General features: G+C 41.0%; 1 protein-coding gene across 2 annotated transcripts in view; it reads left to right on the top strand.

Moving 5' to 3' along the window:
- rab24 (RAB24, member RAS oncogene family) overlaps nt 1–15,838 on the top strand; it is a 22,367-nt gene extending 6,529 nt beyond the window's left edge. For both annotated transcript variants that reach the window (XM_080749737.1, XM_080749738.1), the window contains 7 exons: nt 3,957–4,025; nt 4,532–4,610; nt 8,785–8,852; nt 9,792–9,891; nt 12,260–12,310; nt 13,532–13,591; nt 13,927–15,838. In XM_080749737.1, the coding sequence (XP_080605863.1) occupies nt 3,957–4,025; nt 4,532–4,610; nt 8,785–8,852; nt 9,792–9,891; nt 12,260–12,310; nt 13,532–13,591; nt 13,927–13,997 (498 nt within the window). In that variant the 3' untranslated portion in view covers nt 13,998–15,838. The remainder of the gene's footprint in view (nt 1–3,956; nt 4,026–4,531; nt 4,611–8,784; nt 8,853–9,791; nt 9,892–12,259; nt 12,311–13,531; nt 13,592–13,926) is intronic.
- Nucleotides 15,839–16,996: the final 1,158 nt, after the last annotated feature.

Raw genomic sequence — 16,996 nt, 5'->3', positions numbered from 1 at the left:
ACTGCCATATAGAACCTCACCCTCCGCTGTAGAACTGTTGTGCTCCGAGATGAGGTCCTGCGGTCATATATGCCGGCTGCGGTGGAATACATCCACGGCTCCCTTCCCATTGGGGTGGCAACAACAGAGCAGGTGACACGTTAAACCTAAACAGACTGGTGAGGAAAGCAGGCTCTGTCGTTGGGTCCTCTCTGCAGGGGGTGGAGGAAGTAACCAGGGTGCGATCAGCGAGGAAGCTGGACTCCATCTTGGAGAACTCCTCCCACCCCCTCCATCTTGAGATCACCAGCTACTGGAGTAAGAGAGGAAACGACCGCTTTGCCTACCCAGGACGGAGATGCGAGAGATTAGGAAAATCTTTTGTACCGGCTGCCCTTAAAGGAGTCATCCAGACCAAAACACATATAGGGTTAAATCTGTCTTTTATCATACCCCTTTATACCTGCTTTAGTCGATTTTTTTCATAGCTGCCCCTTTTGCTAGATTTCGGCTGCCCCTGTTGCTAGATTTTGCGGGCCCTCTCATAACTAACAGAGTGTATAGCCTTTATACTAGTGCGGTTATTTCTTCAGCTTCAAAGTTAGTATTTTTTTATTGGATTGTGTTTACACAACGTCCTGAGACCAACCAAACCGCTGTTTTGACCTCACAGGCACCCTTACTTGTCGAACGGCTTCTGCTCTGCACCAGAGCAGGGAGAGGAGAGGCTAGAAAGGGAGGGTAGGGACGGGTCGGTTTGACAAGTAAGGGTGCCTGTGAGGTCAAAACAGCGGTTTGGTTGGTCTCAGGACGTTGTGTAAACACAATCCAATAAAAAAATACTAACTTTGAAGCTGAAGAAATAACCGCACTAGTATAAAGGCTATACACTCTGTTAGTTATGAGAGGGCCTGCGAAATCTAGCAACAGGGGCAGCCGAAATCTAGCAACAGGGGCAGCTATGAAAAAAATGGACTAAAGCAGGTATAAAGGGGTATGATAAAAGACAGATTTAACCCTATATGTGTTTTGGTCTGGATGACTCCTTTAAGCTGTACAACGAGACACATAACGGACGAATGAAAAGGACTTCCTTCCTAACTTAGACTGACGGAACTATTGCTGTATTGACTTTGACCTCTAAGGACCTTCCAGGGAAAGTGCTCATGTGCGTCTTGCGGTGACATGCTTCCTAGTTTCTTCTTCTCTGAGCTGTTATTGTTTTGTTTTTTCGCACTGTTTTTTTTTTTACTTCGCACTATTAAGTTGGAACTATTGCTGTATTGACTTTGACCTCTAAGGACCTTCCAGGGAGAGTGCTCATGTGCGTCTTGCGGTGACACGCTGCCTAGTTTCTTCTGCTCTGAGCTGTTTCTGTTTTTTTTTTCGCACTGTTTTTCGACATTGCACTATTAGGTTGTGTTGGTAGTTTCTGAGTATGTGTCTTGTTTAACAATGACAGTGAGATACTTGTTGCACTAACTAGCATTGACTGCTTTGGTCTCTTTTTGTAAGACACTTTATGTATATATACTTATATTTCATTCGCCCCCTCTATTGATGCACCTTCTCTTTTTTGGTACTGTACTGCTCTTGTTTTTACTCTTATCTATTTTTTCCTACTTCTCTGTAACTTTGTAAATAACTGTATACTGCTGTGCTACAACTGGACAACTAAATTTCCCCCTTGGGATAATAAAGGTATCTATCTATCTATCATCTATCTATTGTGGCAGAATAGGGAGCAGTACTTTCACCTGCGACTGGGGGGTTTCCGGGTTAAACGGGAAAACATGGCACAGGCTGACTAAATACCGTATTAGCCCGGATATTATAGAACTCTGATTATAAGACGACCCCTATTTTTCAATTATCACTTTGGGAAAAAATATGTTGAAGACAAAATATTATATATTATATTATTATTTATAAATAAAAACGTTTTTATTGTGAAATTATTATAGAAAAGCTCATGCAGAGATAACATTCTGCTGTATTGTATTGCATTAACCATCAAAGTCAAGTTCTATTCAAAAACAGTATTCACAATTCAGACAAATCTACAAATCGAACTACATTTCCCATCAAGCTTAGCGGCCCGTTTCATCATTCAGATGCGGCGGTCCATTGTAAACAGGAACCATTGGCTGCTAGGCAGCCAGCGTTAGGTTGAATAGCTGCAGTTGCTGTTGGGATTAAACTTCCACGCTAAAGATCACATGTGAACCCGTCATCCACGCCGATGTTCGCGAGAACAACGCACGCGCCCCGGTAAGTTCAATGCCAAAGCTATCCGACTTTGCCAAGGTGAAATGAGCCGAGGTCCAAATTTCGCAAGAGTGTATGGCTGCAGGGGTGGAGTCACCTCTCTCAGCAGAAATCTTTCTTGTCAGACCTCTCGTCTCAGGTACAACGGCAAGTCTACAGGGTAAAAAATCTTAAAGGAAGCTGCGTTCCACTGTACTGTGGCTTGTCTGCCTTTTTGGAACACGGAAAATAAAACGTTTCTTTACAATGAAAAGTAACTTTTAATAATAAATAACAGTAGGCTATTGCATTAATTCTTATTGCCAAAAGTTCCTCTTCAAACCTTTATTCAAACTGGAAAATAACATTACAAAAAAAAGAAAAAGTTCTTAATAATGATAAATAACTTTTAATAATCAATATTAGTGGCGAGGGACACCCGGGGACCCCCCCTGAGGACCGGCGGTCCGCGAGAGACACCCCGGCACGGTGGCCGTGAGTCGGCCGGCCTGCGGGGGTCCCTCGCCCGGCTCGCCCGCCGACCACGGGGCGACGTACCGCAGCGACGGTCCGTGAGACCCCCGCCCAGTGGAGGGTCGCCGGCGACGGTCCCCCGCACGGTGGCCGTCAGTCGGCCGCCCTCCACCGGAGTGTCTCTCGCTCTCTCGCGGACCGCCGCTCCTCAGGGGGGGTCCCCGGGGATCCCTCGCCTCGCCTCGCCGCTGATATTTATTAAAATGAATTAACTAATTATTAAGAAATGTGTTATTTTCCAGTGTTCAATAATGGTTTGAAGAGGAATTTTCTGCAATAATAATTTATCCATGTAGCTGTCTCTAAAAACGACTGGGTACCGGTGGCAGTGTTGGTTGGCGAAAACAGCCGATCTACAAGCCCACAAAACGTTGCGCTTGTGATGCGTTGTGAGCCTTGTGAGCTTGTAAGTCTGCTGTGTGACGTCACTCGTAAGCGCCGGAAGCGCGCCGACACACACTTCCGTTCTGAGACGAAAGGTCTGACAAGAAAGATCTGCTGAGGGAGGTGTCTCCAGGCCTGCAGCCATACCCGTCTCAAATTTCGCTGCGCATCTATCATTTAGTGTACGGTAATTACTGTAGGAGCTCGCGGGGGCTGTGACGAGAGCAGGGAAAGATCCTGAAAGATACATAACGTATCTCTCCGGTGAAAATATCTAGACATCGAATAATACGACCCCCTATTTTGAGAATATGTTTATTAGAATAAATATTTTATAAATATATTTGGCATAATGCGGTAACTTTTTATGTGCCGGTGTTCAGAAAATCATACTCTGGGAGCGTGGAACTACCTTTACTTTTTGGATACGATGTTGCGAAAAGGGTGATCTAACTTTTGATATGATATATCGTCACCCAAAACCTAACCCTAACTCAATTTTTTAGGTTTTAGATTTTTTGGCCTAAATCAGGGCTATTGAACACCCTTTACATCTGAGCGTTGGTTAAAATAATATTGAACCAATGAAAAGTATTAAAAAGTATTAAAAAGCCCTTCGGTCAAAACCTCGTAACTCCACTTGAGCTCATTTTCCCGAAAATGAACATTTTGGAGTTAGGAGGTTTCGGCCTGACAGCAGAGATGTATTGTATTGTATTGTGTTTTGTTATTATTATATTATATTATATTATATTATATTATATTATATTATATTATATTATATTATATTATTATGATGCTGTGTCTTTCAGACAATCGGAGCTGCTTTTGTTGCCAAATCCATTCAAGTTGGAGACAAAGTGGTGACTTTAGGAATCTGGGTGAGTTGATTAGTAATCATAATGACGATAATGTGAATTATGGAAACATACTGGTGACTTGGAATCAGTGGAATCTATGTGACAGTTTATGTATATGTATTATATATATTAGTTTTAATATTTTGTTGACTAAATAGGTTTTTAGTCGTCTAAAATACATTTTGTTAATGCCTGATTTATAGCTGCTTGCTGAAAATATTTTCATCTAGTTTTTAGCCTATATTCTAGCTTTTATTTGTTGCTGAAATTGTCTTTTAGTCATAATAGATTTGTTTTTATTGAGTTTTCATTTGTGGAAAAGGGTAGGTGTCTAGGTGACGAACATTTTCTGTCATAATTTATAGTCGATGAAATTAATACTGCATTTTGAGATCTAATGAACACAAGTTTGTGCAAGTTGGAAATGTCACAAGCTGAACCTGTCTGTCTGTCTGTCTGTCTGTCTGTCTGTCTGTCTGTCTGTCTGTCTGTCTGTCTGTCTGTCTGTCTGTCTGTCTGTCTCCCAGGACACAGCAGGGTCAGAACGTTATGAAGCCATGAGTAGAATTTATTACAGAGGAGCCAGGGCTGCCATCGTCTGTTATGGTAAATATGCTACAACACAGGCACGTGCACACATAGACATCAAAGGTGGCTTGAGCCCCTGCCCTTTTACCAGTCTGTAAAAAACCATGACCCATGAATTCAGTTTTCACTATGGTGAAAGAAATGCAAATGCTATATGAAGGCAGCATTCAAGAGAACTGCCTTGTCCAAACACTCCTGAACTTGAATGCAGCTCATCTCATGTTGAAAGAATTGCCCTCTCTGTGTAGAAATCTCCAGTATTGCCTTTTTTTATGCTTAGTTTAGTGTGGTATCAAGTACTGAAAATAGCCGACCTCCAAGCTTGGAGGTCTGCTATTTTCAATATTTTCACCAAAAGGCCCTTTTTAGAAATGTAGTCCCCTGCCTCTCTAACATTCTCTGCATGTCCCTGTGCTACAACTCCACAATAGTACCACCAGTACATGAGTAGAATAGTGGTAATGCTATTCTGTTGGGACGATATGAACATTTCATGTCATGGCGATAATCAAAATAGAGTTCTCAAATTCTCCCTGAACCCGACCATACCCGAACCCGACCCGACATTTAGGGGTAGGGTAGGGCCTAAAATCTATGCTAATTAGTCGGGTCGGGTAGGGCCTCGGGCCGACCCAGTTAGGGCCCAGTTAGGGCTGGGCCTTAATTTTCAGGCCCTTTGAGAACTCTAAATCAAAATACCCCCAACATCCATTATCCTGGGGCGGAACATTTGCCAAACAATAGCCGATCTACGTTGCGACACGTTGTGAGCTTGTAGATTGGCTATTTTTTTGGCAAAGAGATTTGGTAGAGTAAAAAAAAAAAAGACTATCAAGTACGTTCCAGGTCCATTTGACCAATTATAGAGGGTTTAACCCTGCAAGGCCCAGCGTTGCTTTTTGGCAACGTTTTTTAAATCATTTTTTAAAAAATGTTATAATTAGTTTTCCTGTTCTTTTTTCACATTAACATCACAATTAAATCCTATTGTTTAGTATTACAATGCCATTGGCCACGATATTTGCAAATAAATACCCCCCACAGAGACTGACATTCACACTTGCCAGAGAAGTTGAAATTCCAGCGTCTGGACGAACAACATCTCACTTTTTAACTGAAGCTATTCCTCACTAAAACATAAGTAAAATGCCTGTAATATTTTTTTCGTGATCATTAGAATGTCTAGAACACGTGCATATGTTAATATTGTGAAAAATATCCCCAAAATGCAAATTAGAGCATGATTTATGATTTATGGCTATAAAACCTTACAAAAACATTATTAATTTTTTAACATTAAATTTTCCTGTGATTAGGACTCCTACAACACCATCTGATTTTTTTTAATTTTTTTTGGCCAGTAGAAATTAATTCGGGCCTTGCAGGGTTAAATGGATGCCAGATATGCAGCTCGACAAATAAAAGGTGAATTGATCCCAGTGCACGGAGGACAATTTCACGCTAAAATTAAATCTCCACGATACGATTATTGTGAGTGTTTTTATTTTTTTATTTTTTATCATGATTAACGATTATAACGATTATTGTAACGATAGCCATCATTGTCCCTTCCCTACTTAACTATTCTGGTAATTCCAAAAGTGTTTTTCTTTTTTCTTTTCTTTTTTTTTCAACAATTGTATAACTTTGCAAGTTACAGCTTCCAGCATCAAGATATCTTTGTTGCCTTGTCTGCCTTTGTTGGTTAGTATTACGGGAAAAGAGTCCCGAAACGCAGCAGAAACATACAAACAAAAAGGTTACGCTACAGCTGTGTCAAATCATTGTTGTCTTTGCGGGACGCATAGAAAAAAAGGTCACCACAATGCAGCTCTTGTCGCCGCCAGCCAAGAAGTCTGTCACATCATAAAATGAATTACTATATCGTTGTTGTCGGGTAGAAACCCTGTATGTCCAAAACCGTTTGTTTATTTATCATTTTAAAAATGATTTAATCTAGTGAAAACAGCCGATCTACAAGCACACAACGCCTCGCACCGCGAGGCGTTGTGTGCTTGTAGATCAGCTGTTTTCACTACTTTTGTGCGGCGGCCTTGTCTGATGAAGCAATTGTATAACTTTGCAAGTTACAGCTTCCAGCATCAAGATATCTTTGTTGCCTTGTCTGCCTTTGTTGGTTAGTATTACGGGAAAAGAGTCCCGAAACGCAGCAGAAACATACAAACAAAAAGGTTACGCTACAGCTGTGTCAAATCATTGTTGTCTTTGCGGGACGCATAGAAAAAAAGGTCACCACAATGCAGCTCTTGTCGCCGCCAGCCAAGAAGTCTGTCACATCATAAAATGAATTACTATATCGTTGTTGTCGGGTAGAAACCCTGTATGTCCAAAACCGTTTGTTTATTTATCATTTTAAAAATGATTTAATCTAGTGAAAACAGCCGATCTACAAGCACACAACGCCTCGCACCGCGAGGCGTTGTGTGCTTGTAGATCAGCTGTTTTCACTACTTTTGTGCGGCGGCCTTGTCTGATGAAGCAGGGCTTTGCTTTGCGGAAAAAACTTACAAATTTGAAACTTGGAGATACGAGGTTTCCACCCGACAGTGACGATATGTCACATCATAAAATTAATTACTTGATGTCACACAAAATGAATTAGTAGATGTCTCCCCATAAAATTAATTACTGATCATAAAACTAATTGCTTGATGTGTCTGTCAGTCACTTGCCATGTGAAAAGACCTTTATGCTCCATTGGATCCAAACTGTTCTGTTTAGTTCTATCTAATGTGAGTGTAGTCTAGTCCAGGGGTTTTCAAAGTGGGTGACGGGGCACCCTGGGGTGCCGCGACACCAGTCCAGGGGTGCCGCGAGATAATTTGATAATAGTTTATTTTATTAATAGTTTAATTTATTTGGACACTTATAAATATATATTTAGTATAATTCTAAACTTGAAATACGTTATTTTCAGTCAGTTCTAACCAAAATGTCTTATTATCTCAACGTTTTCCTTGCAACCTAATCGCTAAAATATGATATATATATATAATGTGTATATAATAAATTATGAATATAATGTAGGGGTGCCTCGGATGAAACATGCATTTCTAGGGGTGCCTTGTGCCCCAAAAGTTTGGGAACCCCTATCGCCAAAATAAAAGTAGGGAACCCCTGGTCCAGTCCAGTGGTTCTCAACCTGTGGCACTTGAGCCCCCTCTGGTGGTAAGCAGAGGAGTCTCCCAAATAAAAAGAAAAAATAAATTACATACAGTAAGTGGAGTGACACATGTATATTCTACTACAGGCAGTTCTTCTGACCAAGCAATTGGTTGAAACAGGCACTCCAGCCATGATGAAATGAGCATGACATACCTAGCCGTTAATAGAAGATTTGCGAACAAATGAATCACATTATAAATATCATCAGTTGTGTAGCTGTTCATACTGACAGTCTCTGTAGCATCAGCGCTGTTGTAACTACAGTAGGCTAAGCAGCTACGCTAGCACAGTTTGCACTGGTCTAGTCCATACATGGGCAACTGGCGGCCTCACTTAATGTGGCCCCAGGTTAATATTGGAATAGTGGTATAGTATTGATTTCTATTAACCAATGGGTTAGGGTTAGGGTTAATTACTTCAGTCTATGTTAGTAGCTTAAAGGAGTAGTTCACCCCCCCCAAAACAACTTTTTTCCTATTGATTACTCATTCCATGGAGACTTGACTTTGGGGACCCAAATGCATTTGGGTCCCAATGGGGGTAAATGTATTATAATCAAATGATTGGCTTGCAACAAAAAAAAAAAAGTTTATTGAACTCAAGTCTCCATGGGATGAGTAATCAATAGAAAAAAGTCATTTTGGGGGTTAATGACTTTTATGTCCAATGTATTTGTATTTAAGTTCATAAAGTTAACATAACAACATGTAAATGCGTTTGAAATTAAATGCAAATTTTACTTTTTCAGGATTCAAAAATAGCTCAAAACAATTCCTGATTCCAAATAAAAAATAGAAGATATACAAGCTCGTAGATTGGCTTGTAGATCCGCTATATTGGCTAATTTTGACCGTATATGCATTGTGGACCTCTGGAGTGAATGTGAAAACATAGTGGCCCTCTCCATAATCAACGTTGCCCACCCCTGGTCTAGTCTGTCAGATCTAATCACCTCCACACAGAATGAACACACGGAGGTAATCATTTTGTGTCTGATGTTTTGTAGATCTAACAGACAGCAGCAGTTTCCAGAGGGCGCGTTTCTGGGTGAAAGAACTGCAGAACTGTGAAGAGGTAACGATCTGATCATAACCAAATCAATAACATCATATTTTATAGCTTATGAATGAACCATTACCATTAATTATTGTGACCTGTGACCTTTGGCAGATCTACAAGCTCTACAGCGCGGCACTGAGTGCCGTGCTGCGAGCTTGTAGATCTGCTATTTTTGACACATCATGAAAATGTGACACATCATGAAAAAAGCAAACATTTGTAACTCAAATCTTTGCTACTGGGGGTCCCTGGAACAACATATTTCTAGATGGGGGTCTGCGGCCAAACACGTGATTTTGGGGGTCCTTGACATGAAAAAGTTTGAGAACCACTGATTTAGAAGAAGGATTTAGAAGACATTTATAGAATCAGGAAGAAGATATTCAAATACTTGCACACATTTTCTAGCCTGGGTGTCAGCCTGTTCGCTCCCTTCCGTGATTTGTTTTGTCTCTCCGCATCACAGTCTGGAAATGATTCAGTTAACTTGTATTTCATGAAGCAAGTTGTGACGTACAGTAGGCGACGTCGTTGCTGGATGTTGTTCCAACGAATCACTCAGAGTAGGGTTATCGTAGCAACGTCATCATAAACACACTCAGCACACTTGTGTGTTTGACAGACATCACCAAATAAAAAAGACCAAATAAAAGACCAATCGGAAGCCACGGATGTGTGAATCCCGCTTCTATCTCCCACCTCCCCTTGGAGATAGGAGGCTTTCCAGACTGTGATGCGGAGAGACAAAACTAATCGTGGAACGGAGCGAACAGGCTGGCACCCAGGCTACATATTTTCTAGATTTGTCAAAATAGCAGGCGCTGTGAGCTTGTATATCTGCTATTTTTTAATAGATAAAGTATAAAATAATTAAGGCCCCTCCACCTTGGGCCCTAGTAACTCAGTCCCACTCCCCCCCCCCCCCCCTTGTGACGCCCCTAACTGTGTGTGCAGCATTGTCAGATCTATCTGTGTGGCACCAAAGTGGACCTGGTACAAGCAGACCGCAGCATCAGGCAGATCGACCGACACGACGCCCAGGACTTTGCTGACGGTATGTTCTGAAACCTTCCTTTGACTTGTTTTGCATTTATTTTGGCACTGTATTTATGCTTTTTTAATCTTTTGTGATATCTGACTGTGATCTTCAATGTTGTGTCTACTTTGATCATTTTTATTGTTATATGACTGTAATAGGTATGTAACACTGACCTTTTATGTCATTTGAGATGTGGGTTTATTTTCATTATTTTGCAGCCTACTGAATATATGGTAGGCCTACTTCTGATAGCCATTCAGTAGGCTACTGATTGCTCTGTCTGCTGACAGCAGACCTACATGATTAGCAATTAGTCAAGTTCATTGCAATTATGTATTGCAAATATTTATTGAGAAAAAAAGGCTGCAGTGCATTCAGAAATTAAGCTTGTTTAGAAAAATGTCGGGCTACGGGCTGGGTCGGGCTTCAATTGTCAATCATGTATCGGGCTTAGGGCCGGGCTCGAGCTGACGTTCTGTCGGGCTGGGTTGGGCTCGGGCTCACAAATTTGGATCCGATTAAAGCTCTAGTATAGAGGGTATCTAAACAACATAAGTGACAATTTAAGGATTTTTTAATAGCGATTCGATACATATCACAATACATGGTTGACGATACGATACATGGACGATATTGGTTCATTCATGGCGATACGATATGATTCGATTAAATGATTTAAAATCGATATAGTAACTATTTAGCAAAGAAATAAAATCTGTGTGAAAAGTGTGGATAGTGCAGGTTTTTAAGGGAAACATGTATTATTATGGATATAAATAAGTAAACACAGTGATTATCTGGCAAATGCCTGGACATTGTATATTGACAAACCTGCACATTGACATGAACCCAGAGATTACACACATTTATCGATAGACCAGTGTAGCTATATGGAATGGAAAAGTAATTAAACCCCTCCTTTAAATTTTTTTATTCTTAAAAATGCTACATACAATGCACAAGTAGGTAGTATCGATACAATCGATTCTTTGCACTGCCGATTCGATACGATACAAATTCAAACGATATGATTCGATTTTAGCTGTTTTTATGTCGATATACTTTGATTTTTTAAGTTAAAAACGATATTTTGATGCAGTTACTATATCGTTACACCCCTACAGATTATGTATCCGCCCTGCAAATCTCATTTACCAGCCACAAAGTCGCTTGTAAACGTTATTTACAAGCGACTTTGGCGCTAGCCGTGCAGGGGTCTTCAACAGGGGGTCCGCGACCCCTAGGGGGTCCGCGGAGGTACTGCAGCGGGTCCGCGAAATTATTGCAAAAAAAAAAAAAAAAAGATTTAAAAAAAAAAAAAAAAATCTTTTTTTCTTTTTTTTTTACATTTATGTGAAAAATAAATCTTGATTCTATCCACTTTGAATAGCTTGAATACATGATTACTATGCAATTGACAGATTGTTATTATTGACATTGGTTCTCAGTTAATAAGTAGTATGTTTAGAAATGGTAGTGCTACGGCCCACCCTGCTCGCTGTAACTTGTACATGTTTAAAATAAAAAATATGTCGTAGCCCCGACCCCCCCACCCTACGAGGTGGTAGGGGGTCCCTGCTCCATCTCCCCATCAGTTTGGGGGTCCCCGGCCTGAAAACGTTGAAGACCCCTGCGTTAGAGAGTATGAATTGACTCTCCCCGAACCAAAATAATTTCCGTTCAGGGAGCCTTCCCGTAACCAAAATAAACTCAGCTCCTTATTTGAGTCTGAATCAGCCCTAAGGACTTGCTTGGGGGTCCCGACCCATAGGCCGAGAACCACTGTAATAACTGCAACTGGAGCCCACAGTGTGCGAGTGTTCGCTTTTAGTTTGACATGTTGTGTTTTTCCACTCAGCACCTGCCCATATTCAGGGCTGGACGTGCATTTATTTCCTTGTTGTAATGTGTAAACTTAGAACTGGCGCATGCTTGTCATTGACTCAGATCTGCCGACAAACAGCTGCTGGTCGAGCTGATTCCTAAAAAAATAAAAAATAAAAAAATAAAAAATAAATAAAACTACTAGAGGGGCCCGCGCTTTCGCGGCTGCAGCCCCTAGGCTATGGAACGGCCTGCCTTTTTCGATTAGGACTGCTCCATCCATAAGTGTTTTTAAATCTCAGGTTAAAACTCACCTATTTTCTTTAGCTTTTAATGTCACCTAAGTTCCTTTTAATGTACCTACGTTCCTTTTTAATGTCTGCTTGTACTGCACATGTGTTGTGCTCTTGTTGCCTTTGTTATAATGTACATATGCTTGCTTTTATTGTTTGCTCCTGCTCTCACTGCTCTGACTGTACAGCACTTTGGTCAATCTCGGTTGTTTTAAATGTGCTTTATAAATAAAGTTTGATTTGATTTGATTTGATTTGATTGACAGAGATCGGAGCCCAGCTGTTTGAGACCTCCAGCAAAACGGGAAACAACGTTGGTAAGTCACCCCCACACTGGAAGCTCATTGGTCAGCCACTAGATGAATGCTGTTCAGTCATTGGTAGGGATGGGACAATCAGTGGTGTAAAAAAGTACTGACATTCTTTACTAAAGTAAAAGTATCAATACTGCAATGTAGATGTACTCTGTTACAAGTGGAGATCGGCTTGTAGATCGGCTATTTTCAAATGGCCAAAATGTACTGTATATACGGCTGAAGTGGTTAATGTATGTTTTGTAATAATAATAAAAATCTGTAAAGTAACTAGTAACTAAAGTTTTGATATAATTGTAGTGGAGTAAAAGTACAATATTTGGATCCGAGATGTAGTGGAGTAGAAGTAAAAGTATTGGAAATTGGAAATACTCAAGTAAAGTACAAGTAACTCAAAAGTGTTGTTAAGTACAGTACTTAAAGGGGAAGACCACCCATTTTCAATATTGAACTGTGTCATTAATATACCTTAGAGGAGTTGTGTGAACATAGAAAAAAAGTTCCCCCTCTTCTGTGTTGCCTAGAACTGGAAGATTGATTTTGGGGTTTGGGGTTTGTTGTTTCACACAACTCCTCTAAGGTATATTAATGACATAGTTCAATATTGAAAATGGGTGGTCTTCCCCTTTAAGTAAATGTACTTACAGTAGTTACATTACTTTACACCATTGGGGACAATGGTTATTATCGTTTATCGTGATAAAAAAAAACACTCACAATAATCGTATCGTGGAGATTTAAATTTATCGTGAAATTATCCTCCGTCATGCACTGGGATCAATTCACCTTTTATTTGCTGAGCTGTATTATCCATCCGGTAGCATGGACAATTGGTAAAACGGACCGGGAAATTGTAGATCTGCTATTTTTTGGCAAACTTTCCCCCCCGGGATAATATTCTGTCTGTCCCGGGATATTTTGATTATCGCAAGAATATCGTAAATCGCAATTTCTTTGGTCCCAATAATCGTGAAATGAAATTTTCATATGGTCCCATCCCTAGTCATTGGTTGGCAGACCAGATTGTGAACAGAACAACACGCACTAACTTGATGGAAAGGTATAACTTCCCATCCCGTGTGTGTGTGTGTGTGTGTGTGTGTGTGTGTGTGTGTGTGTGTGTGTGTGTGTGTGTGTGTGTGTGTGTGTGTGTGTGTGTGTGTGTGTGTGTGTGTGTGTGTGTGTGTGTGTGTGTGTGTGTGTGTGTGTGTGTGTGTGTGTCAGATGAATTGTTTCATAGGGTAGCCGAGGACTACAACAGCTCCAGCTTCCAGTACATGACAGGTCAGTGTAATGAAACCTGACATTAACTCATTGACTGCCTATGACTAGTATGACGAGTTATATTAATGGGTCCACTCTGCCTATGACGACGGACCCCCATCTCAAAATATCTACAGGTAGTTCCAGGGACCACCTCCAGAAGAAAAATTTGAGTTACAAACGTTCGCTTTGAAAATACATATATTCAAAGATTTGCACACATTTTCACACCTTTTTCAAAAATAGGGTGCCGCGCTGCGAGCTTGTAGATCTGCTATTTTTCAATAGCTGAAGCATTCAATAATTTCTCTCTGATTTCATAATAAATTAAATGGATATAATCTCTCATGTTTCAGAGGACGGCGGGGCCGTGGACCTGGGACAGAAGAAAGACTCTTATTTCTACTCTTGTTGCCATAGCAACTGAGCCCGGACAGGCCCGCCCCCGGAAGTCAGCTTGAAGTGGAGCCCCACGCAACAGGAAGTGAGGTCACGTCGGCTGGTCAGACAGACAGACAGACAGACGGACAGGAGGTCAAAGTTCATACAGCTTTTACAACAAGAGTTCTGTTGTGGAATGTTTATGGAGTGGAGTTGCCGCGGTCTCGAGGAGCAGACAGCCATGTTGGAAAAAGTGATCGTGGGAGGTTTTGTTTTATGTTCAGAATGATGCACCTTTTTTTATTTATCGTTTTTTTTCCCCAGTTTTTTCCCGCCCAATTTATTTGTTATAAATATGTATTCCTCCCACTGCTGTTGTACCCTAATGGCTCACCTGCCAGTGAGGAGCCCCCACCGGGAGGACGTATTGTTGTACCCAGAGACCCCTAGAGAGAGAGAGTTATGACACTTACGTCGACTCCCATTGTACGCGTGGAAAGCTAGCTTACTGGAGCCTGTTCTCATTCTTAGCGAGCCTTTGCTGCTCTTCAGCCCCGTCCGCCCCCATTATAACCGAGGCATTTTCACTCGCTGGTAAGTAGACTAAATAACGTCTTTTTTCCCGCTTTTAATAATGTTGTCTACCTTGGAGAGGCCCATGAATGCGTTAAAAGGTGGAAAAAAACGTAATTTAGTCTACTTACCAGTGAGTGAAAATGCCTTGACCAGTGGTTCTCAAACTTGTTTTTTTTGGCCACAGACCCCTATTTGGACCAAGGATTAAAATATCTTTAAAACAAAAATCTTAAAGGGGTACTGTCACCTAAAGGGGTTGAGGGGCAGATTACACTGTGACATGAGCTTCTCTGAAAACGGTCTGAAACAGTCTGAAGCTCATGTCACCGTGTAATCTGCCCCTCGCCCCCCAACAACAGCTGACCAGTACAGTAAGTAGTAGTAGTACGTTTTTTAAGATGATTCTTAAAGTGACAGTAACCCTTTAGGTGACAGGCCCCCTTTAAAAAAACATGTGAAAGATTTGCACAAATTCTCACAACTTTCCCAAAGAATCCACGGAAATTCTCGGGGTCACCCACTTTGAGAACCTATGCCCTGGCCTAGACTCCATGGTGGTGAGCAGGTACTGAACCACTGCACCACCTAGTGGCGGGACCACTTAAGTGGTACCGGATATGCAGCTCGGCAAATAAAAGGTGAATTGATCCCAGTGCATGACGGAGGACGATACCACGATAAATTAAATCTCCACGATACGATTATCGTGAGTATTTTTTATCACGATACACGATAATATGGCTTATCGTCCCATCCGTTGGGGATATTTACCAACTCAAAATGTAATTCATTAAATTAATTATTTATTAATTATTACATTAATTTACAAGGACCACCATAACTGAGAGCGTACAAATGGAACCAAATGGACCCGTAATGAATAAGTGATTCATGATCGAGAAAGAAATTGTAGCATGTTTGGGAGACAATAAAGAAGTCACGTTTTGCTGAATCTTCATTGGAGACAAAGGACAACGACTCCACCATGTTTCCATGCTATGTTACTTAACATGTGTAGTTCAGTGGTTCTCAAAGTGGGGTCCGGGGACCCCCAGGGGTCCTGGAGGTCCTCTGCAATATTAGTTAAGCAACTTTATATATAGCAACTATATATATTTGGAATTTATTTGGACACTTGAAAAAATATTTAGTATCATTTTAAACTTGAAGTACAAAGTTAATTTCAGTCAGTTCTAACCAAAATGGCTGTTATCTCAACGTTTTCCTCGCAACATAATCACTAAAATATCGTCACTGTCGGGCAGAAACCTTGTATCTCTTCAAATGTGTACGTCTTTTGGTAAAGCAAAGCCCTGCTTCATCATACAAGACTGTCGCACAAAACTAGTGAAAACAGCCGACCTACAAGCACACAACGCCTTGCGATGTGAGGCGTTGTGTGCTTGTAGATCTGCTGTTTTCACTAGTTTAGTATATTTTATAGATGATAAATACAAAACAAACGGTTTTGGACATACAAGGTTTCCACCCGACAACGACGATATGCTATAAATATAAGGTGCTGGGAGTGAAAATTATAATGTAGGGGTGCCTCGAATTAAAACAAAATATTTATGGGGTGCCCTGAGACAAAAACGTTTGGGAACCCCTGCCCTAGATATATCGTGTGTTATTGCTTGAAACATTTTAACAACACAAATCTTCCCTGGTACAAAATGTATTCGGGATGGGGGTCCGCAGATGAAAACTTTAATTTGGAGGTCCTTGAAGTGAAAAAGTTTGAGAACCACTGAATAAAACATATATTTAAAGCTGCACTATGTAACTTTCCTCCTCTACCCCGGATTTGAACCCATTTTTTTTACCATTGAGCTAATAGAGCCAGCCTGCTTGCTCAGGGGATAAATTGAATCTTTGATTGATAGAAACTTTTTTTCCTTCTTTTTTGTATTAAACACTTTGCCAGCCAAAAGGGGCCCCTTAAAAACAGGGGTGCAGAGGTACTGCCGTGCAATCTGCTATTTATTTATAAACATGTTTTAAAAAAGCAATGCACCAAATGATAAACAACGCGCTCGGGTCGCTCAGTGCAAGCCAGCAAAACGTGCGTGAAGAAAACTTTTTGGTCGGCCACCTACTTATATGCTGCTGAAGGCTGTTATCCTCCGTTCATTTTGCATGGAGCGAGATGGGGTAATCCGCGAGAAAAAACAGCGCTCGAAAGTACATTACGTCCTCGTTGCACGCACATCGATCTAATCCAATGCAATCCACTCATTCCGAAGCCTTGATTTCGTCTGTCGTCTGATCGAAAATGATGAGGAGACGTGCTGGCCAACTGGCTGCATACACAATACAAGGGCACGTAATGGCCGCCCGTGGACCCCAGTTGCTCCCTAGCAGATGACGTCATCACGTCTCTGACGCGATCACGTCTCAGGAGCTCTCTTAAAGAGACAGAGCACAACCGGCGACTGTATTTTTTTTAAAATTATAATTAATTTCATA

Source organism: Nannobrachium achirus, assembly GCF_963921795.1.
Source record: "Nannobrachium achirus genome assembly, chromosome: 19".
Classification (NCBI taxonomy): Eukaryota; Metazoa; Chordata; class Actinopteri; order Myctophiformes; family Myctophidae; genus Nannobrachium; species Nannobrachium achirus.
The sequence above is the reverse complement of the archived record's forward strand: the minus strand, read 5'-3'. Positions and strand labels throughout refer to the sequence as shown.